Source organism: Mus caroli, chromosome 3 (assembly GCF_900094665.2).
Source record: "Mus caroli chromosome 3, CAROLI_EIJ_v1.1, whole genome shotgun sequence".
NCBI classification, from domain to species: Eukaryota; Metazoa; Chordata; class Mammalia; order Rodentia; family Muridae; genus Mus; species Mus caroli.
Window position 1 is genome coordinate 50,934,227 of NC_034572.1, and position 22,967 is coordinate 50,957,193.

Genomic DNA, 22,967 nt, shown 5'->3' on the forward strand with positions numbered 1-22,967 from the left:
GGAAGGACAGAGGAAGGGAGGAAGGGAGGAAGGAAGGAAGGAAGGAAGGAAGGAAGGAAGGAAGGAAGGAAGGAAGGAAGGAAGGAAGGCAGGCAGGCAGGCAGGCAGGCAGGCAGGCAGGCAGGCAGGCAGGCAGGCAGGCAAGGCTCAGGAGTAGTACATGCCTAGCAAGAAAGACTCAGGGTCCAATCCCTAGTATCATAAACAAGCAAACAAACAAACAAAATATAGACAACCACTCTCCTACTTTAACTAAAAATCCACAAAGTAAAGAATTTTATGCAGCAGCAAGTAAATGTGTTTCAAAATATTTAGATCAGTTTCTGTAGGTAAACCCTGCTAGCACAAATGGGCTTCCAGTGTGTTCCCATGCACATGTGCACAGACTGATTCACACGTGCCTTCAGTGCCACGACCTCTTATCACTCAAACTCTCTTATTTATTCCACTTCTTGCTTTTATATTTTCTGCAATTTTTGTAGTTATTTATTTATTCTGTATATGGTATGTTTAAATGTCATGATGCATATGTGGAGGTCAGAGGACAGGGTATAGAAATGAGTGCTCTCTGTCCATTCTCTGGGTTCTGGGCCGTAATCTCAGGTCACCAAGCTTGGGAGCAAGTACCTTTACTTACTAAGTCAGCATAGCTTATACAACTTTTAAAAATATGAAGAACTGATTAAAAAGGCATAGCCAAGCCATTTCACATCAGCTATATCAGGAATATACCAACAACCTAAATTTCTACCAGATGGGAGCTAGCTAAATTAAATGAATATAGCACATTAATGTGCTACAATACTAAGCAATTCTGTCCATGTGTGTGTGTACACACACACTCACACACCCACACACACACACATAGATAGATAGATAGATATAGATATAGACGTTTTCTATAAAGATACAGAACAGTGGGTATAATAAGCAAGTGTTTGCATACACACACATACACATCCATACATACATACATGACTAGAAACACTGTATGGCTCTAGGAAGCACATTGAAGGTCTGAAGAAATAGCAACTGGAGGAAGTTTCTGAATACTTCTCTGGGGTGTGTGTGTGTGTGTGTGTATCTGTGGGTGAGTTCATCTGTATATATGTTTCTGTGCATATGTATTTCTTTGCAAGTGTGTATGTATACAGGGAAGACAGAGCACAATCATAGTGCTATGGGTGCCCCCCCTAACCCCCCGAAAGCTGTGCTATTGCAAAAGTCAATCCAGGGCACTCCAGAGCGCCAAATGTTTCCAACCCCTGAAAACCTTGTCCCAAGACAGGCAGGAGTAGGACTGTTTCCTCTTTGCTCTGGGCCCGCACGTCCTGTAGCACATATTCTGTACGACCCCAACACCTCTCCCATCCTTGAGATAGTCAAGTAACCTGTTGGCCAAATTATAGGTTTAACTTACTCTCTCACAATAAGGACATGTCTATCCAGCACCTGGAATTCCTCTTCATGCCTTTCCTGCATTTCGGCACCAGCCAGTGATGTACACTCACCTCAAAAACCCCTAACCTCTCCCCAAGGTTTATATAGCCTTGTTACTTTCAATAAAAGAACACTGTTTCACCGAAAACCATCTTGGAGAAGGCTGTTTCGCCATTGACCAAGGTCTAGCAGAACTCACCCACCCACTTACACTTCATTCCCTGGAGTCCAGACAGATGCATAACGGTTCCCTGGGACCCCAAGATACCAGGACAAAAGGGTGCTGCTATTCAGGCAATGTGAACCTTTTCTTCGAAAGGGGGTCTCTTGCTAGTCTACAACTGGCCAAGTAGGCTGGGCTGGTGCCTGGCTCCCTGTGCCTAGCACTGAGGTTGCAAGGAACCAGCTTTCCCACATGAGTTCTAGGGATGCCTCGGCTTCTCCTGAGAAATATCCAAAGCTCCAAGTGTTAGAATTTAAAATACCATGCTCATGAAAGACATTTCCCAAAGATAGCTGATTTTAAAGTGAAGGTCAAGAGCTGAGGATAGACCTACAGTGGCAGAGCAAGTGTTTAGCATGCACAATGCCTCGAATTTGGTGTCCAAAAGTGTGGGAGCATGCGCGAAAACACACACACAGATGAAAGCTGAATGATACAACTAGTCTGCAGACAATCTAATTTGGCATTTCTTTATTATCCCCACACTTGTTTCTCATACACTTCATCGATTTGGAACACGTGGGAAGCTTTGGTTTATGACTGCTGGTTACAGGATGAGGGCAATCCACCTTTGTTTGCCATCGGGGTCAGCTGCTTGAGGATATAAGGGATGTGTGCAAGCTTTAGACCAGTAGGTTCAGAGTTCCTGGAAGACTCAAGTCAACTTAAGGTTGCACTCACTTTGGCAAAGCACAGGGTAAGAAAAGAGCCCAGGAACAATGCTTCTTCCATTTTTATCTAGTTTATTCCTGAAGATCCAGGAAGAGATTCCTTTTACTCCCCTAAAACTAACTGCTTGGTAGGTAAAGCAGCATTTGGATATCTAAGCAGAAGTTGAAAGCATCATCAGAAAACAGCAGCATCTTTTATAAAAACCTTTAATCGAACCTCATATTTTTGCCCCCTTCAGGGGGATGGAGGGGAGTGACACCAAAAACTGCTGACTTCTCCTGTCCCTGACCTCTCCTGTTCCTGACCTCTCCTGGCCCTGACCTCTTCTGTCCCTGAACTCTCCTGTCCCTGAAGAGAGAGCGTTTACTCAGCTCTGCACATCTACAGTGGACATTACCTTACTGTTGTTAAAATGAAGTCAAGGAGCAGAAAATACTCCCAATTCTAAAAACCAGACTGAAACACAGTATATATTCAGTAAATATATACTGAATGGGAAAAAGCTACCTGCATTTTATATAGCGAGTGCCTGATACTAAAGCCAGCACAACTGAGATTCAAGCTCTGGCTCTGCTGTCTACAGGCTGTGACTCAGAAAGTTTCTTCATCTGTCTAACACAGAATACTGCTACGTCATGGTGTTGTAAGAGAAAAGGTATCCAAGCACCTTGCCTGCGGGCAGGCTCACGTGTGTACTCTTCAGGAACCAAGTTACAGGAAGACAGTATATGCCCTCCTTTGCCTTGCTTGGTCTGAATGAAGACATGAGGCCAAGGAAATAAAGAGAACGTCAGCAGTATACTGAAAGCCAGTGTCACAAATTATGCAGCAAAAACTGAAAGATGTAACTCTGAGAAAACTCTCTGGTACGTGAAGAGATACAGGGCAAGCAGAGCTGATTCTGAACCCCCAAATCCACTGGGTAGACTCTGTCAGGTCCCAAAGAAATCCAGGACAAGCCTTGCTCAGTACCTGTGGCCCCTCCCATCCTGCTCCCTAAACCTGCTAGCCCAGGGGCTGGGCTTCCTTTCCCTTCCCTTCCCCCAGCTTCTCTTTCCTATATAACCACGGCCATCTAGGCCAGTGCTCTCTAGGTCCTCCACTCTTGGCTCTTAGCTGGCTAGCTCTTGGCCTTTTGGTCCTCGGCTCCTCTCTTGGCCTCTAAGTCCTAGCCCCTCTCCCATTCTCCCTCCACTCACGGCCAGGTTTAGTCTAAATGCTTCCAGATGCCTCTGGGTGAACCCTCCTCCCTCATATCTACCATCAACCAATCCCCTTCTCCTAGTCATAACTAGAAGTGCTCATATTCTTAACTCCATTCAGACTCCTTCTTCAGCTGGGCCTTCAGAGGTTGGGGCTTACCGAGATTCGGCTGGGACACTGCCATGGACCTCTGTGGCACCGATGTGGAAGTGATGGAGGGGTGGAGGTTCACATGATTCAGAGGCTGATTCATCACCTTCCTGGGGTCTTGCCATGTGGTGATTTTCTCTATGTGACTAAAGGAAGGAAAACAATTAGTTTCTTGTTCAATCGTCAGTATAGTCATCGGCATCACCAGTAACAGTATCCCAGTGACACTGGGTCTTCCCCTTGGGTCAGCTTACAAGTGGCTGATGAACTAACGGCTTTTGGTTCTACCCAGGGACTTCCCTAGCCCATCTGGCCCTGCATTCTGGTTGAGCCATGACAAACACTGCAGATGGCTTAACCCAAGTAACTCATACACACACATCAGCACCTGGGCTGCTTCCTCACCCCCACCCCATCCCCTCACAGATACCACTGGAGAGCTGCCCTCCAAAAGCTGACCCCATACTCTGCTCCCAAACCACACCACAGATCATTCTTACTGCTTTACAGACCTGTCCCACTCCATCACGATCAATCTTCAGTGTTGTGGAGGTGGGCGGGTGGGTGGGTGGGTTGGGTGGGTGGACTTTAAACATGAGTAAATTCATACAGTGCCCTTACTTTGCTTTTTATAAATGGAATCAGAGATCTTTCTATATCCATTAAAGACAGCAAGCTATGATAATCAAAACTAAATATTATCCCTTTGTTCTGGTCTTACAACCAGGTTTGCATCTTCCTGACAAGCCCTACTTACACTCTTCCTAAAACACAAAAGGAATGTGGCTGCTCAGCTGGATGGTGGTGGTCCACGCCTTTAATCCCAGCACTCGGGAGACAGAGGCAGGAGGATTTCTGAGTTCAAGGCCAGCCTGGTCTACAAAGTGAGTTCCAGGACAGCCAGGGCTACACAGAGAAAGCCTGTCTCTAAAAACCAAAAGAATGTGGCTGCTCTTTCTGTTAACCACATCTGAATTTCAAATAACAAAGGTATTCTTATCTTTAGTGCCCACAATACACTCTCCCTGTTTATGCTAGGTCTAGAAATTTTCTTTCTGGAAAGTTGCATTTGTTTGGGTTTTCTATCTCTTTCTTCTTTCCTTCTTTTCTTCTTTCTTTCCTTCTTCTTTATTTTGTTTTGTTTTTTCTTTCCTCACAGTTAAATGCTTCTCCCAAGACTGGGATGTGTTAGCATGGGGAACTCTTCCATTGCCAAGAGTGAAGACATGGATGCCCTTCTAAGAGTTTCTTATTGAATATAATTCTAAAAAAAATAAATAAATAAACCATAAACCAGGGGCTGAGCACAAACATAGCTCTGTGCTGGACATACGGAAAGGGAGGTGTGATCAGGGTTAACTTTGATGACTGAATGTCAAATGCAGTGGCCAGCTCAATCTTCAAAAAAAAAGTAAGCAGCAAGCTAGAATAATAATACAAAGTTATGTTGTAAAAAGCAAAATGCTAAAGAGAACCCATATCCCTAATCAGAGAGAAAGAGAGAATATGAATATGTCCTTTGTTAGATCTTCAGTTTGACAACCTAATTCTGTTTTAAGACTTGAATAAAATCTTTTAGTCAGCCTTTGGATATGAGGAAACTCAGCCCCAGGTTCTTTGTCACAAGCCTTCAAAATAAGGAACTGACACAAATGATAAATAGTTGACATCACTGAACTAAATATCAAAATAAAGTAAATTCCCTTTAGCAAAGTGATTAAAGCTAAGAGAGTTAATGATTGTTCTTACAGGGTCAGTCCTATCAAAAACTTGTTTCAGGCTATTGGTTGAAAATGCTCAGCACATACACAAGAGGACCTCAAAGCCTCAGAGCCCATGCAAATCTGGCCATTGTGGTATATGTCTATAACCACAATGCTGCTGGCCATTGTCTATAACCACAGTGCTCCAGAGGCAAGATGGAAAGTAGTGAGAGAAGAATCCCTGGAATGTGGCTAAAGTGGCCTGTGCAGCAGCAAATAACAAAAGCCAGTCTAAATAAAACAGTCTAAAACTCAGAACACCTGAGGTAGTGGCTCTCCGACTAAGGCGTGTTCTCATGCAACAAATGTACATCTCTCTCTCTCTCTCTCTCTCTCTCTCTCTCACACACACACACACACACACACACACACACACTTACACTTACACTTCTAAGGTACACTTGTCCTACATAAATATTTTCTGTTCTGGTACCATAGACCTTTCTCTGTGAGCCGTTCTACGATGCCAGCATCATGAATACTGATACTATCTTGAGAACCATCATAAGGACCCCAAGTCTCCCCCAGAGAGTGAGATATATCAGTATACAGGGTTTGTTGATAGAGATAGGTCACTGCTGACATCAGGCATAGGGTTAAAGTTGAAGGATTATCACAGCAACTGGAAACAAACACTGAGCCTCCTCTCTTCCCTTCTAAACAAGCAGGTACTGGCTTGTGAATATAGTGGGACCTAGAGCGTCCTGGGCAAAGCCGGCATATGAAGTGGTAGTTGATGCTTTTCAGCTCCCATTCCTTTGCAAGGAGGGTAAAGCCTCTGGTGTGGACACTCCCACCTCATCCAGATGGATCTGGCCCAAAGATAAAGGACTCACCTAAGGCTGAAGGACCTGGGACTCACACAGTGTTTTGGTAAACTCTGAAGGAAGCCCACCCTTCCAAATCTACAACCAGCCATCACCTTTTTGAAGAGTTTTGTTCCCAGATCTGCTAATTGTGCCTTTCAGTGTCTTCTCCAAGCCTCCAATAAAAGAGCAGCTTTACTGAGAAGCCTGATAGCTAAGCTGCTATCAGCGAGGCTGCTGTGCAAGGGTTAGGAAGTCCAGTGGTCTTCTCGAATTCGCACACAGCAATGAAAACTACCCACAAAAACTCTTAAATTGGCTATGAACGGAGACAATGCCTTTGTAAACCATATCTTGTCACATTGTCAAAAGGTTGGATACCTGTCTCTGGCTTATGTGATTTCTCCCAGTCTAAATGCAAAAACTCAAGGAAGACTATATTGGTCACAAGGCTAACCACAGTGTTCAAGACTTAATTTGAAAACTAACTTCTCCTATCATTTAAGTGATTTAGAGCCTTCAGCGTTGGCTCCCCTCACCCAGCTCCCAGCCCCAAAAGATGCTATTCCCTGTCTCATCCTGGCTGCCTCTATTAATATGACTGAGTCACTTCCCTTCTCCTGTTTCTCAGTGTGACCACGCTGTGTGCCAAGCCGGAGAGTTTAACTAGATTAATCCCACTTCCTTTCTACTCCCACCTCCTTCCTGGCTTTATTCTCCTGTTGTGTCTACTTTAAGAAAAGGTCTTCTATTTAAAAAGTATAATCTCTTGTGGAAATTAACACCAACACATCTATATATTGTTATATCCTATGTCTCCCTATGTTCTATATACTCTATAAATACATGCTATTTCCAACTGTAAAGGGGTTGGGGGAACTGTGTATGATGATGACATAAGCAAATAACGGGCTCATTAGTGGGGGGGGTTGATTTTGTTTTGTTGTGTATTCCTATGTACATGGTTTTGTGACTGTGAGATGATTTTATAATTAACAAAGGCTAAAATACTCATGAAGACGCACACATACAAGAACAAAGGAAAATTAATGCACAAATATGTAGGTTACCTGACAGCCACTAATGAAGATAAACTGTAGACTTACGCGTCAGCTGTCTTCCCCCTTTGATGAAGCTCCTTCTAACCCAAACTCCCTTCACTCCCTCTTAGTCTGAAGAACAGTCCTATTTCTTTCCCAAAAGAATATAAGTTCTTTGAAGCACATAAAGACAATAAAGATATAAAAAATAGGGATGACTGAAGATACTTCATTTTGAAAGAATTTAGAAATCCTTATAGCATAGGCAAAGAATTTGGTCTTCAGCTATAAGCTTGAAGCCAGGTGTGGTGGCATATGCCTTTAGTCCCAACACTCCCGGCAGAGTCAGGCTAATCTCTCTAAATTCAAGGTCAGCCAAAGCTACAAACCTTGTCTCAAACAAATAAGGCAATAACAACATAAAATACATAAATGAAAAGAAAAGAAAAATTACACTCCTCCCTCCCCCTATATCTTCATGCAGTCTTAAAAGATTGGGAGTAAATGGAACCATTTTATTGGCCCCATGTAGTTTACAAAGAATAGCAGTTCCTAAGAGGAAGGGAAGCTTTTCTTGACAATCACAAACTTTTCCATAGACTTAAAAAACAAAATCCCTACAAAGGCTTCCCGTGACGGGCCTCGAATAGCATGTGGTGGGAAAAGCGCCCACAACAAATAAGGAAGGAGTGGCTGTTCTCCTTCCTTGGAAAGACAAACCTGTAGTAGACTTCAAACCCCAGCAGGACTTGGCTCCAGAACTGGCTAGTCACCAATGAGCAGGAGCAGATCCAGGGACCTGGGGTTTGCCAGCAGACAGAGAAGGCCAGCGTGCCTTTGGAAAGATTCTGGACTGGAAAGGATGGCTACTGGGAAACCGATGTGTCAAATTCTCTTTCCCCGTGGATTAATACAAAACGATTCTAATTATGAGATAAAGTCTGTGGGTAAAGATTAACTACAATAAAGAGAGGAAGCACTCTTGCCCTCAGGTTACCCCTTACTTCCAAGCCTGGCCCTGCCCATGAGCCTGGGGGCACTGTCTGGTTTTCTCCTCACCTACTGCTTTGTCCTACATATTACTTTTCTTCCAGATGAGAAAGGCCATGCGTGCCCTCGGTCTTGCTGGCTTTCCTTTCCTTTTCTCCTTCTCCTCTCCTCTCCCAGCTAGATTCGTTCTATCCCAAGTCCATATGGAATCTAAGTCATTCCTGGGAATAGCTCTCCAAACACACACATACACACACACACACACACACATTCAGGGCTCTCCAGAGCCACTACTACCCCTGTAACCTACTACAGACTCTTTACAATGCTAAAAGATCACAATCTTGAAATCACAACATACCCTGGGAACCTGAACTTTAATACTAGCACAGACCCTATGTCACCTAACTGAATAACCCACCCCAAACTTGGCATCCATAGCCAAAGAGATGCAAGACATGCAAGCAAAGCCCCTATAGTAAATATGCTAAGCAAAAACACATGCAAGGAAAGCCGGTCTGTTCTAAGCATCCTAGAGTATCAACAATCACTTACAGGTTTCATGATTCATGACCAGGACTCCCAAGTTCACTTATTACTGTCAGGCATCTCCTGCTTCAAGTTCAAGGCTAACAAAGTTGACCCAGCAACCAAAGTCTATGCACCTACTATGCATGATGCACAGTGCTCTAGCCAGGAATAAAAAATGAGAAGCATTTTATACATATACAACATATACATCTAGAAGCATTAAAAGCCAAGATAAACCCGAATCTGTAAAAATAGAATCTACCAGCTTCTCAGTGCCCAGCAGATAAATGGTCTGGTGTTTTTGGAAGAATTCACTTGCCAATCCTTGACCTAGTATACTTCAGTTTATGGAAGAAAGCCACATGACAAAGAATTTTTGAGGTAGAGGAATAATGTATAATATGTTTTATATGCTGGAAGCATATAAAGGTATAAAAATGGAAATGATTATAAGTGCCCTTATCTTTTTACTGCCCTATGCCTTTGCCCTTCTTTCTTTGATATATCAGAGTTTCACACTACAGTCAGGATGAGTGCTCCAATCATCAGGACATAAAAGCCTTCCCCCTGCCCCTTTACCCACCACAACCTAGCAGGTCATAAAGATAACGGTACCCATGAGACAGGAACAATAAGGCACACTAAGGAGCAAGTCCATCGTAATGTTATTTTGATGAAGTTCCTCTTTGACCTCTTCCTTGACTCACTCTTATTTTGGGGAGTAGAATTATTTCTCTTCCAATGAAATGTAAACTTTTCTAATGACCATGGAACAAACTGCATGGCATACAAAAGGGTTGGGTTTTTTGTTTTGTTTTGTTTTTTAATCTTGCAATCCCCGTGACATTATAAATCCAATTTAGATATAGATAAACTTGATTCACAGGTCCAGATTACCACTCTCTTAATACTATAACAAATGTGTGTGTTAACAGCCTGGAGGTGTCATCTCAGCTCTTTTTTTGTTTGTTTGTTTGTTTGTTTTTTGTTTTTTGTTTTTTCAAGACAGGGTTTCTCTGTGTAGCCCTGGCTGTCCTGGAACTCACTCTGTAGACCAGGCTGGCCTTGAACTCAGAAATCCTCCTGCCTCTGCCTCCAAGTGCTGGGGTTAAAGGCACATTAAACAGTGCTAAATGAAATACCCTTGCAAGCTGCTTTTTTGTGAATTGACACAAGTAGACTCAGTCTTGGTACATGGTAAAAAGGAAAACCTAAATGCACTTGAATGAGGCTGATAAATTCTCAGACAGGGTTTGCCAAGTAAATTAGACCCATTATAAGCAGACAACAAACTCTATGCCAGTGTTAATCCTGGAGCAGATAGCAAGGCTTGTCCCAGACTGAAATTCCGAAGACTGTACCTAATTACAACACAAATCTCCAATATTTTCAGAGACAAACATTACCCATATTCTAATCTAATTCAGTACTCTGAAGAAGCAGTCTTACTTCAATGTCAAGACTCCGGAAACAGCATAGCATTCCCTATTTTTTACTCTGTGCTGGCACTTCCTGAGTTATCTCTTTTGTTTTATTTTGTTTTCTGGCCTATGACATTTAGGTCTGCTAACTGATACCAAAGATTTTATCTTAAACCATAAGAAAAAGGTGGTGGCCTGTGACCTTTGATAATTCTCTGGGTGGGGTGGAGGGTGTTAGAGAGATGGCTCAGTAGTTAAGAGCATTGACTGTCAGCTATTGGATGGATCACAGGGCTCCCAATGGAGAAGCTAGAGAAAGTACCCAAGGAGCTAAAGGGATCTGCAACCCTATTGTTGGAACAACATGATGAACTAACCAGTACCCCGGAGCTCTTGTCTCTAGCTGCATATGTATCGAAAGATGGCCTAGTCGGCCATCACTGGAAAGAGAGGCCCATTGGACTTGCAAACTTTATATGCCCCAATATAGGGGAATGCCAGGGCCAAAAGTATGGGAATGGGTGGGTAGGGAAGTGGGGGGCGCTATGGGGGACTTTTGGGATAGCATTGGAAATGTAATTGAGGAAAATATGTAATAAAAAATATTAAAAATTAAAAAAAAAGAGCATTGACTGCTCTTTCAGAGATCCTGAGTTCAAATCCCAGCAACCACACAGTGGCTTCACAACCATCTGTAACAGGATCTGATATCCTCTTCTGGTATGTTTAAAGACAGCTGCAGTGTACTCATAAATAAATCAAAAAAAAAAAAAAAAGTAATAAGAACAATCCTCCCAGGCCCAAGCACACACTGATACCACCTAAAAGCAGAATGCCATAGAAAGTGATGACAGTGGGACCCCACAGCAGAAGCCAATAGTACCTAGCGTGGATGCTCAACTCAGCTCCACAGCTCATCAATCAGAGGCCTACCCTCTGCTTCCTGCATTAGCTACTTCGTTGATGGGGGGTGAGAGGTGGGGGGAGAGCTTGCTTTTGAGGTTAGACACACTGACAATCAGAAATGAAGCATTGCTGCCACCCGGGATGAACAGATGCGCAACTTATGCTTTACAATTATTGCTAAGGTGAGCAGTCTCCCTTCTAAGTTCACCCTTTTAGCTTTCACTCCAACCAACCCTTTGCCCCAGAGTAGCTTTCACAAACTATCAAGAACTTACACACTTCTTCTAATCTGCCAAAACACCTATGACTCCACGCTTGCTAACCTGGGATAAAAGACACCTGGAGACAAAGAGTCCAACTACAAATGTGCACAGTTGACATATCTGTCATCAAAACAGTCAACATCTAAACCCCAACACTATAAAAAAAACTCACATGAGACATACAATAAAGGTGACTGTTCCCACAACAGAAATCTGAGAGTGCTCTGATTCTGAAACCACAGGGAATTTGTGGTTCAAAAGTTCCAGCCCAATTTTCACTGCAACAGCTCATACTGGTATCACTGCGGTATATGTCACCCAAGTGCCAGCTCACACCCAGATACAGGATCTTTATGATGTCAGATAAACCGGGCAGTGGTGGACCACACCTTTAATCCCAGCACTTGGGAGGCAGAGGCAAGCAGATTTCTGAGTTCGAGGCCAGCCTGGTCTACAGAGTGAGTTTCAGGACAGGCAGGGCTATACAGAGAAACCCTGTCTCGAAAAACCAAAAAAGAGAGAGAGAGAGAGAGATGTTTCAGATAAAAGATGATATCAATGGCTGGAGAGACGGTTCAGTGGTTAAGAGCACTCGCTGACTGCTCTTCCAGAGGTCCTGAGTTTAATTCCCAGCAACCACGTGGTGGCTCACAACCATCTGCAATGGGATCTGATGCCCTCTTCTGGTGTGTCTGAAGTTAGCAATAATGTACTCACATACATGAAATAAATAAATTAATTTAAAAAAAAAAAGATATCAGCATTACCTCGGTGCAAGCTTCCAGTCTTGGAGTTTTCTAGAATTCTAAATGAATGGGAGGGACTGTATTTTTAACAGCCTCGGCTCTAATCCTTGACTTCCACCCTAGCCTTGCCAAGAAGCCACTTAAGTTAGCAGCATCGGTGTGAACAGGCCTTGCACTGGAGCCAGCTGTGGTGATCTGTCTACCTCAGATCTTTTCTACTGAGTTTTACTTGAGCTTCCCTCTTATTTCTTCCCTCTGAACCTACTCAGTCGAGGCAGAAGGGAATCAGGGTGGCCCTCAGCACAGAAAAACAGTGAGAGCCAGTTTGGGACCATATCTTACTATCTGTAGCTCCTAAAAGGGTTTAGTTACCAGTGTTTTGTGCTCAGGACAGGAAAGAAAGAAAGACTATGAATGTACCATTTCGCAGACAAAACCACTTTGTAAAATGGTTCATCAATCTAGCCCAGCAGTGTGACTCATAGAACTGTCTTTATAGGGGAAGAGGTCCAGCCACAGTGTAGAGCCAGACCATCACCAGCATCATCCAGGACAAGCAAATATCACTTTGCCTCTGCAAGCAGTGCCAAATTCTTGCTTAACTGCATTTTTCACAACCCACTAAGAACACAAGAGGAAAGGCCTGGCTGTTTTTGTCTGTTCGACTCAAGCCAAGAAGCCCATGGAAGAAGCTTGGCTACGTAAACAACCTCACTATAAACACCCAGCATTTTCCCTCTTTTCTTACATTGGGATTAATAATACTATTAAAGATGCGAAAGGTCCTGTTAGGCTCTACTGTCGGAACTCAAGCGGAGTGTAGACGTTTGTTTCGCTCCCTCCACTTTCTGATTTTCTAAATGACAGTTTCAAAATATACACTTGGTATTTTCTCAATGACAGAAACACGCAATGAAAGGGGGAAGTGTAGAAAAGATGGGGTTCGTTATCATAGGAAATGGAGTATTTTCATCCCTTCACTCATTTAATGAATGTTTACAGTGGTGCTATTTCTGCAGGGATCCAACTGTAAAATCAGTTTTGGTGCTGGAGGTAAAACACACACAGCCCTGAACTCTGTCCCCACCCCTCCCCCCACCCCCACCCCCACCCCACCACCAAAATAAAGTTTTGCACATATACTGCAAAATATAGTGTAAATGTCCACTGAGTATAGTGGAAATTACCATGAAAATTCTTTAAACGTACAATCTACTAAGGGTTAGTGCATAGCATATTATCTTTCGGTAAGTCCAATGCAGCCAGTTCTTTCCAGCCGTAGGATATGTGTTATTTCCACGGCCTAGCTTCAAATGAAGCTATTCTGCACTCTCCAAATAAATGTGCTGAGATCTGCTAGGCGTGGAATATTGAACTCATACCACTTAAATATAGATGTTCTAAGGGCCTACAGTGTGTGGGCCCTCAAAAGATTGGTAAGTCAAGGGTGGGGATTTGGTAGAAGTAAAAAAAAAGAGATCGTAGGTGGCTAGGAGCTATTGTTTTTAATTATAAATGGTCCAGAATCAATACTCTGTCTCCAGGCTTCTTGTTTGATACACCGACCACAATGCCTGCATCTGACATCTGGAAAGCAGCTCAGTTTGTTTTAAAGTCACTAAACTATGATAAATGCTTAAATAACTTTGAAAATTGTTTTTCCAGGCTCTCTGTGTCTGACACATGTTTCTCCGTGCTGTTTTTCCAGTTGTTCTTAAGTGGGGCATCCACTGACCCAATGCTTGGTTGCTCTCAAATCACTCCAAATATCAGATGTCTCCAAGTTGGGCGACAGCTATCATTCTTTCTCTCCCCTCTAATTGGGCCAAATGAAGTAAATGTCACTTGGCTAGAAAATGAGGACAAAGCCATTTTCTTCCAGGCAGGAGAATGGGAATTAATGGAGGATTAATGTTCTAGTATTATGATAGGAAGGACAAGTGAAAGAGTGGCAGCCCTTAGCCTACCTGAGCTTCATTCAGCCAAGGGCGCATACTCTGAAAAGGTCCACTGCAGGAGGCAGGAGTCCAGTACTATCCTAATGACTGGCTTGCAGGTAGCTTGCCACGGCAGAGCTACACCTCCACCTCCTCTGTATCTTCCCCTTAGCAAACCATGTCCTTTCTGTACTGCCTATGTACAATGAGCAGTACAGAGGCACAGGAGCCTGGCAAGCGTCAGCATCTGCCCTCTGGATGCACATCTGCACCAATAATGATTTTTTTTTAACAAAACCCCAATTTCTTTTGTTAGTACGCTCCTCATCTCCTCACTTGGGGAGATTTGCTCCCTTTGTATTAGCTTTTGGTTTCTTTTCTCCTTTAATTCTAGGAAGATGATCCACAGGCTCGGGCTGTCTGACCCACTTTCTGTTCGTGTTTTCAAGGCGCACAGCAACATGAATCAACAACAAGAAGGCTGGCGTGAACCCAGAGTCTGAAGACAGACTCAAAGTGTTTTTCACAGCCACAACCCCTTTTTGTAATAAGGAACCAGAAGGGTCAAAGACAAATGCCAAGCAAGGTACTGAAATGGTGAGTGAGGTAGGAATCATGCCACCGAGGATCTTGAAGTACACACCGTGAGGTTTCCTGTTCTTTAGGGGTGCCAGGGGCAAAACCCAGAGGTTTATGCACCCAGGCAAACACATGCTTCATAATTTCAACGCAGTCCACAGTGTTTTATAACACACACCCTGACATCTTCTGTGGAAAGTAGCAAAATGAGACGCTGAACTCCACCTCTGTCATTGACTAATTAGGAGGCCACTATCACTTCTCCAAGCCTCGGTTTCCTTCAACAGGGCATAAGAGCATCTAGCATGCAGTGCTGTTTTGAGAATTTCATCGAACAGAAACCGTACACTATGCCAGGTATAAACTGACTGGGGGTAGAGAGAGAGGGGGAACCAGAGGAAAGGAAACAAGAAAAGGTAATCTACAAATACCCTGGATGAACAGAGAACCCAGGAAGGGAGAGAACAAAGAGAGTCATTAGTTCTCTCTCTTTTTTTAATTTTTAAGTTAGTATACTCGATGCTACATATCATTATGGCATTTTCCAACAAAGTACACTTGAGGTATTCTCCCCTCTCACTTCCCTGACCCTCAGACCTGAGGGTCTGAGACCTGAAACGACAGCTCTATAATCTCCCCCTCACCAGTCTTTTCTCTCATTTTCCACATGTCTTTTGCCAACAATTACACCATTTATATATACATTAGCTAAAATCTGCATAAGAAAGAAAGCATGACTTCCACCATTCTAAATTTGGGTCCCAGTACCTAATTTATTTTCCAGATACATCTATTTTCCTGCAAATATCAGGATCCTGTTTCATATTTGTTTTGTTTTGTTTTTCTTTACACAGGTCCCCTGCGAGAGGAAAAGGAGCCCTTAAACACCGAGTCCTCTCTCTAGCCTCTGTCAGATTTTGAGTAAGGTGAAGTGGTAAAGATTAAAGCAGATATAATTTGCTTTTCCCTGGTTCCAGTAGTGTTTCATACTCTTACATATTTATTATCCATTTCTATTTCATCTTTGGGGAACTGTCTATTCATTCTAGTCATTCCAAGCTGAGTGCGGGTAGTGGACGCCTTTAATCCCAGCACTCAGGAAACAGAGGCAAAGTCATCTCAGTGAGTTTGATGCCAGCCTGGTCTACGTAGTCAATCCCAAGACAACCAAGACTACACAGAGACATTGTTTAAAAAAATCATCCATTACCACATGTATTGACTGGTATATGTTTAAATTTCACAGTTCTTTGTAAATTCTCATTATTAGTCCACTACCAGAAGATTTGGATAGTAAACTTTTACTCCCATCTCATGAGTTGTTTGCTCTGATGACAGCTTCTCTTGCTAAAGAAAAACGTTTTACCCGGGCAGTGGTGGCACATGCCTTTAATCCCAGCACTTGGGAGGCACAGGCAGGTAGATTTCTGAGTTCAAGGCCAGCCTGGTCTACAGAGTGAGTTCCAGGTCAACCAAAGCTATACAGAGAAATCCTGTCTCTAAAAACAATATAAATAAATAAATAAAATGTTTTACTCTCACAAAGGTCCATCTCTCGATTCCTAGGGCTAGATCCTGGGTTGCTGCAGGCCTGCTTAGCAAAGTTCTTGCCTACACATATCTTGAAAAGCATTGGGATGAGGCTGGTCTACATAGTGAGTTTTATCACAGCCACAGCAGCCAAACTAAAATAGTCAAACGGTCTGAGAAGCACGAGGAAAAGCCTAGCATTTTCCATCAGCATCTGGAAAGAGAAGTACAGTCTTAGAGACTGAGCCCTTAGCCCATAAGATGTGACTATCTCTAACAAGATGCTGTTAGAAGTTTGCGTACTTAGAAGTTTGTTAGAAGATTGTGATGCTGGGGATGAAATACAAGACCTCTTCATGCATGCTAACTAAGTGGCCTACCTCTGGACTACATGCCCTCAGAATGGAGTTAAATTATAGGATACCCTGGTGGTATGCTAGCGAGTCTGGCATCAGAAGTGTTATGCAGACAAAAGGTACACAAACGCATCTAAAAAGAGAAACACTGCAGTCTTCTTTCTCTGTTAAATGTATGTTGATACAATAAATAAATTATGGTACAGTCCAGGCAATGAAGACCTGAACAGCTATTATAAATGACAGATATATATATATATATATATATATATATATATATATATTTTTAACAGAAGGATGTCCATGATATATTGCTGAGGAAACATAATCCCATTTTGGATAATAGGATACATATGAATGAGGAGGAAGCAGGCTTTAGATTTCTTTGAATCTTCTTCATTAAAGCATTATATATTTTTTTAACCTGAAAAAAAAAATATAACCTTCACTTCCTCCCCTCGAGACAGAATTCACTTTCTTCTTTAAAAATGATGCTGTCTTCCACATTTGAATGTATGCTATCTAACCTCAACCTCACAAAATTAATTTCACAGCAAGGGGGCTAGAGAAATGGTTTGGCAGTTTAAAGAGCATACTGTTATTGCAGACTACCTGAGTCTGTTTCCCAACACCCACATGAGATGGCTACAACTACCAGTAACCCTGGCCTTAGGAGATCTGAGCCCGGGACCTTGATCCACCCATGTGGGCGCCTGCATTCATGCGTACATACACAATTCAAAATTAAGCAAACCATGGAGTGGGAAAGATAGCTAGTAGTTAAGGAGGTGTGCAGACGACCCAGATTGAATTTCCAGCACCTCCAAGATGGCTCCCAACCACCTGTAACTCCAGTCCTAGGGTATCAGGTACCCCCTGCTGGCCTCTGGGATGACACACACATGGTGCTCAGACATACACAAGTGCAACACATAAAATCTTAAAAAAATAAAAAAAATTTTTTTTAAAATCATTCCACGGAGAATAGTTATCAGTGCCCCAATTCCTTCACTGCTAGCTGGAAATCCAATACAGATGACCCTTCCATTATTGCTCAGCCTGAAGGTACATGGAATCAGGAAGTCACAAAAGGGAGAAGACTCGCCTCAAGAGGGGATTCAAAGAATTAGGCAAGGTCTATAAGCAGCATCTTGCAGCTGCCTACGGCAACTGCTTGAGTGAGAAGGGCAATCTGAAGGGGGTACCAGCAGACACAAGGGCGGCCCTCTCCTTGGGCAGCTCAGGCAGGGACTACCATTATATACACTGTCTATACTCCACAGAACAATCTGGCATCTTACGTCCAGCACCTGCCAGCCTCGAGCCCACCAACTGTAGGACTGCTCTTACTGACACCTGCCCGGTCCAAGAAAAAGAAGCTCACATTTTATCTAGAAATATTAGGATTAAAAAAAAATCATTCAACTTTTAATTTAAAAAAAAATGTTTTATGTGTGTTGGTGTTTTGCTTGTGTGTATGTGTATGTGTGTACCATGTATATGCCTGGTACCTACTAGAAGAGGGCATTGGATCCCCTAGGACTGGCCTTACAGATGCTGTGAGCTGCCTAAGGTGGGTGCGGGGAACTGAATTCCAGTCTTCTGAAAGAGCAGCAAGACTCTATTTATAAAGAACCACCTCTCCAGGCCCTCCTCCGACTGCCCTCATGGAAGAGAACGCATGCAGCATATTTAACTGTGTTTTCCTCTTTTTTCCCCCCTTTTTCTTTTATTAAAGGAAGAAGCCTACTCGGGTTGCTTATCTCTGACCATTAATTCCATGTTAATTATATACTCACTACAAATAACAGTTTAAAATTAGTCTCATGACTAGCCATCAGGCTCCTTCTCATCCGACCAGGAGGCATATCCGGCCTTCACATTCCTTACACAATTCCCACTGACTTGAGAGGAACTCTGAGCAGGGATACAGATCACAGGGCCTATAAAGGAAGTGGTATTTTCTTTACAGGATACACTGGGGCTTTTCCTTTCCACGAGCCCTTCCCCTTTTGATTTTATGAGACAGGATGCCATTGTAGCGGAGGCTGGCTTTAAACACTGGAGCCTCTTCCTCTGACTCCCAAGGACTGGCCAACCACCACTAGGCTTGAAACTAAAGGAGATCGTAAAGGCTCTCAATCTCTGAGCAGTTCCAACCATGGATTAAGAGCACAGAAGAAGACCTAACATGCAGTGGGTATTAAAAACTACTAACGGAATAAATGAATAAAGCACTAAATGGATGAATAGTGAATGAATGAACAAGTTGAATGAATATAGTCCTACAAACCGTTTTACTCTCGGCATCAACTATAATACCAGATCCGGTGGCACATGGCTAGAATCTCAGTAACTGAGAATCAGAGACAGGAGGATCAGGAGTTCAAGGCTATCTTTGGCTACATGAGACCCTATCTTTTAAAAAATAAATAAATAAAAAATAAAAAGTTTTTCAAAAGTATCAAAGGAATATTATTCATACCTAAAACATCTTTTTCAACAAACACTGATAAAATTCACTCAGGAGGATTTTTTTCTTTATTTCTACCAAGAAATAAACTATTCTATTCCAACTAGAGAATAAAACAATACCATCTCAAACAAATCACACCATGATCAGTGCATTTTGTTCAATGCAGTGAACAGGTTGACTGAGCCATTAACTGTACCACACACCGTGGTCCGTGAAAATGCACTATATCTTATATATGCTAGCCACACAATTAACACACATTTGCAGAGTGAATGAGTTAAGAAATCAGTACTGATATTAACAGTGATAATAACAGTAACTAACGCAGATTCATGTTTCAGTCATAATGATGATCGTATTATTTTAAAGTCTCAAAAATTAATTTGATCCACGTAACAGGCTTATTAAGCTCCATTTTTAAGGCTCAGAAACCAGCGTGGGAGAAGTTAAATGACTGAAACTCTTAAGTCCCTGTGCTACAGATTAGACAGTCAAACCACTCTCCTAAGCTGACCTAAGACTTTTTGCAGGCAAAACCCTTGCCTTGTGAACCCAGGGAGGTTACACTTAGCGAGGTTCTTTAGGAAGGAAGGAAAAGAGGGTATGGGCAGTCAGTGCTGCATCCAGCCTCACCCTGGGCTGAACACCCACCTCCTGTAGCTCAGCGGTTTGGGTCCTACAACATGCCAGCATCACTCTGTGTTTCTCTCAAAGCTGCCAGTCAGTTAGTATAAGTGTTCAAATGTGAAAGTAAAAAATAAAAAAGTTCAAAATACAGTTGATGTCTTATTTCAAGTTAAGCCTTTGTAACTGACCATGACTGCAATTCCTTAACTAAAACCTAACACTTTTTCTCACTGAGACAGGGGTTTCTTTGTGTAGACTTAGCTGTCCTAGAACTAACTCTGTAGACCAGGCTGGCCTCAAATCCACCTGTCTCTGCTCACCCCAGTATTTTCATTAAAATAAATACTTCCTACATAATTAAAAAACAACAATACAGTTAAGTCCCAATGTTTCTAAACCATTTTATAACATCTAACATTCATTTATTCAAAATATGTTTTACAGTTAATGCTAAAATAAAAAATGGTTCAGCAGGCAGTGGTGGTGCACACCTTTAACCCTAGCCCACAGCAGGCAGAGACAGGTGAATTGCTCTAAGTTTGTGGCCAGTGGTCTACAGAGTGAGTTCCAGGACAGCCAAGACTACACAGAGAAACCCTGTTTTGGGGAAAAAGAAGAGAGAAAATGAAGAAAAAGTGTTCTATTGGAAGAAACAATTGGGGGGGCTAAGGAGATGGCTTGGCTTGGTCAGTAAGAACACTTGCTGTGAATGTAGAAAGACCTGAGTTTGAATCCCCAGCACCAATGGGAAAAGTCAGAAAGAGCTTCCTACGCCTGTATCACCAACATGGGAAGTTGGTGAAGACAGATCCCAAGAGTTTTTTGAATAGCCAGCCTAGCTGTACTGGCTGGTTTTGTGTCAACTTGACACAGGCTGGAGTTATCACAGAGAAAGGAGCTTCAGTTGAGGAAATGCCTCCATGAGATCCAACTGTAAGGCATTTTCTCAATTAGTGACCAAGGGGGGAGAGCCCCTTGTGGGTGGGACCATCTCTGGGCTGGTAGTCTTGGGTTCTATAAGTGAGCAGGCTGAGCAAGCCAGGGGAGGCAAGCCAGTAAAGAACATCCCTCCATGGCCTCTGCTCAGCTCCTGCTTCCTGACCTGCTTGAGTTCCAGTCCTGACTTCCTTAAGTGATGAACAGCAATGTGGAAGTGTAAGCTGAATAAACCCTTTCCTCCCCAACTTGCTTCTTGGTCATGATGTTTGTGCAGGGATAGAAACCCTGACTAAGACAAGCCAAATGGGCTAGGTTCTTGTTCAGTCAGTAGCAATAAGAACAAGAGGAAGATACCCAACATTTTCCTCTGGCATCCTTGTGCACACCCACTATTGCACACATCCACGCAGTCACAGGCAAGCACCATATACACTCATATCACACACAAAAAGGAAGGAAGAAAGGAAGGGATGAGAGAGAAAAAGACTGACTTTATTTTGTGAAAGGATTTCAAGTCATTCCAAATGGCTCTTTCTTAAAAGAGGTTCGTGGTAGATGCTCATGCATATAATAAATATTAATACAAACATATGGGGGGATGTGTATAACATTTGTTGTAACCCACGATGCCTAGTCAGAAGGTCTCTGAGTCCTGGAACAGGAAAATTTTAAATATGGTTTTCTATGAGATTGTAAAAAGCAATTCTCAACCTATAAAGGTTCTCTTCATGTAGCTTAGAAATCACTAAAAGATAGTTACCCCTAAAATTTAGAAAAATCTTTAAGGATGTAAAAGGCTTTTTTAAAAATTGGTTTAGTTCCGAATATCTCTTAATTTATTCTAGTATGATTTTCTTTACATTTATTTACTAATGTCCTATTAAAATATATTCTTAGAAGCACTCCTGGATGCTCGAGAAGCTGGGTACTATGAGGATGAGGCTGGGCTCAACTACATAGAAAGACTCTATCTTAATTCCAACGTTGAGGGATTCAACTCCAAAATATACTTTTTATGCTATTTATCCCAGACATGTTGGTTCTCTTGAGCATCACTCTCTGAGCAGTCACAATGTTTCAGAGATTACATAGTTATGTTCACAATCACCTAACAAGGATTTAAAAACCACAGGCTGTTCCTTTCCAGAGTCCCTAGGCAAGCTAGGCATGATGGTGCACACAAAGCCCTTGGGAGGCAAGGACAGGCAGACTACAGTTAAGTCTGAGGTCAATTTGGTATACGTAGTGAGTTCTATAGGCCAGTGAAGTCCACACCGTGAAACCATATCTCAAAAACAAAACAAATAAAACAAAAAACACCCACCCACTAAGAAAAGGAGTCCCTGGGCAAACAAAAGCATGATGCTATGCTCAAAGCTCCCCCAATACCAGCACCCCCAAAGCAGAACAAGCACAGATTAGACAGAGCAACAGACATCAAGAACATGAGAGAGAGTAACATTTGCATGCTCATATATATACATATGTGTGTGTGTTTATCCACCAACAAATATATAAATATGCATATAGAAACATCTTTATAGCTTGAAAACAAGCGTTGTTTTTAAAAAGTGAGCTATTTGTATCCAGAAAACTTTTAATCTTCCTCTTTACTTTAAAACCAAGAGCCTACATCTATTCTTAGGGTGCTATCCAAACAAAACTTCACTTAGTTTGAAGTCACAGCTGCTAGAAAACACTCTGGGTGGCTCTTCCTCCGTCCCGTTGAGACAACTGGTGGGAAGCAAGCAACAAGCTACCAACCCAGCTGTTCAATCTTACTTTCTATTTTAGCAAGTCACTTTCCACTAGTGTCACTAGGACATGCCACACTGAAAACCCACACCACTGATTTCTATACGCCCCCCAGAAAACTCGAGACACAGCACAATCACACGGACATGCTAACCACAATCGGTCAGACGCCATTCACAGAATACACGCGACCTAATATATAGAGGACACAGCAGTGATCAGTGACTTCACCAGACACCAGAAGCCACCATGCTACCATTGATCCCTGCAGTTCAGCCCACTGGAGAGGCACCAAAGACCCCCCTCCCCCACTACACAGTCTAGAGACTTAGAAGATCAACCTCCAATTCCATGTGCTGCTAGATGCTGCCTTTTTTAGCACAATGTAGGCTACGAGCTTTTCTACAGTAAATGTATGGCACACAAAATCCTCACGATTCAGTGACCAGCACTTAACAGTAAACTACAGTGAGAGTGTTCACTATCATTAAAAGGCACTTTCAATCTACAGATTCAATGCAATCCCCATCAAAATTCCAACTCAATTCTTCAACAAATTAGAAAGAGCAATCTACAAATTCATCTGGAATAACAAAAAACCTAGGATAGCAAAA

At 42.5% G+C, this 22,967-nt stretch overlaps 1 protein-coding gene across 2 annotated transcripts in view; it reads right to left on the reverse strand.

The window, feature by feature from the left end:
* Wwtr1 (WW domain containing transcription regulator 1) overlaps positions 1–22,967 on the reverse strand; it is a 119,814-nt gene that overhangs the window by 40,373 nt on the left and 56,474 nt on the right. For both annotated transcript variants that reach the window (XM_021158158.2, XM_021158157.2), the window contains exon 3: positions 3,698–3,834. In XM_021158158.2, coding sequence (XP_021013817.1) covers positions 3,698–3,834 — 137 coding nt within the window. The remainder of the gene's footprint in view (positions 1–3,697; positions 3,835–22,967) is intronic.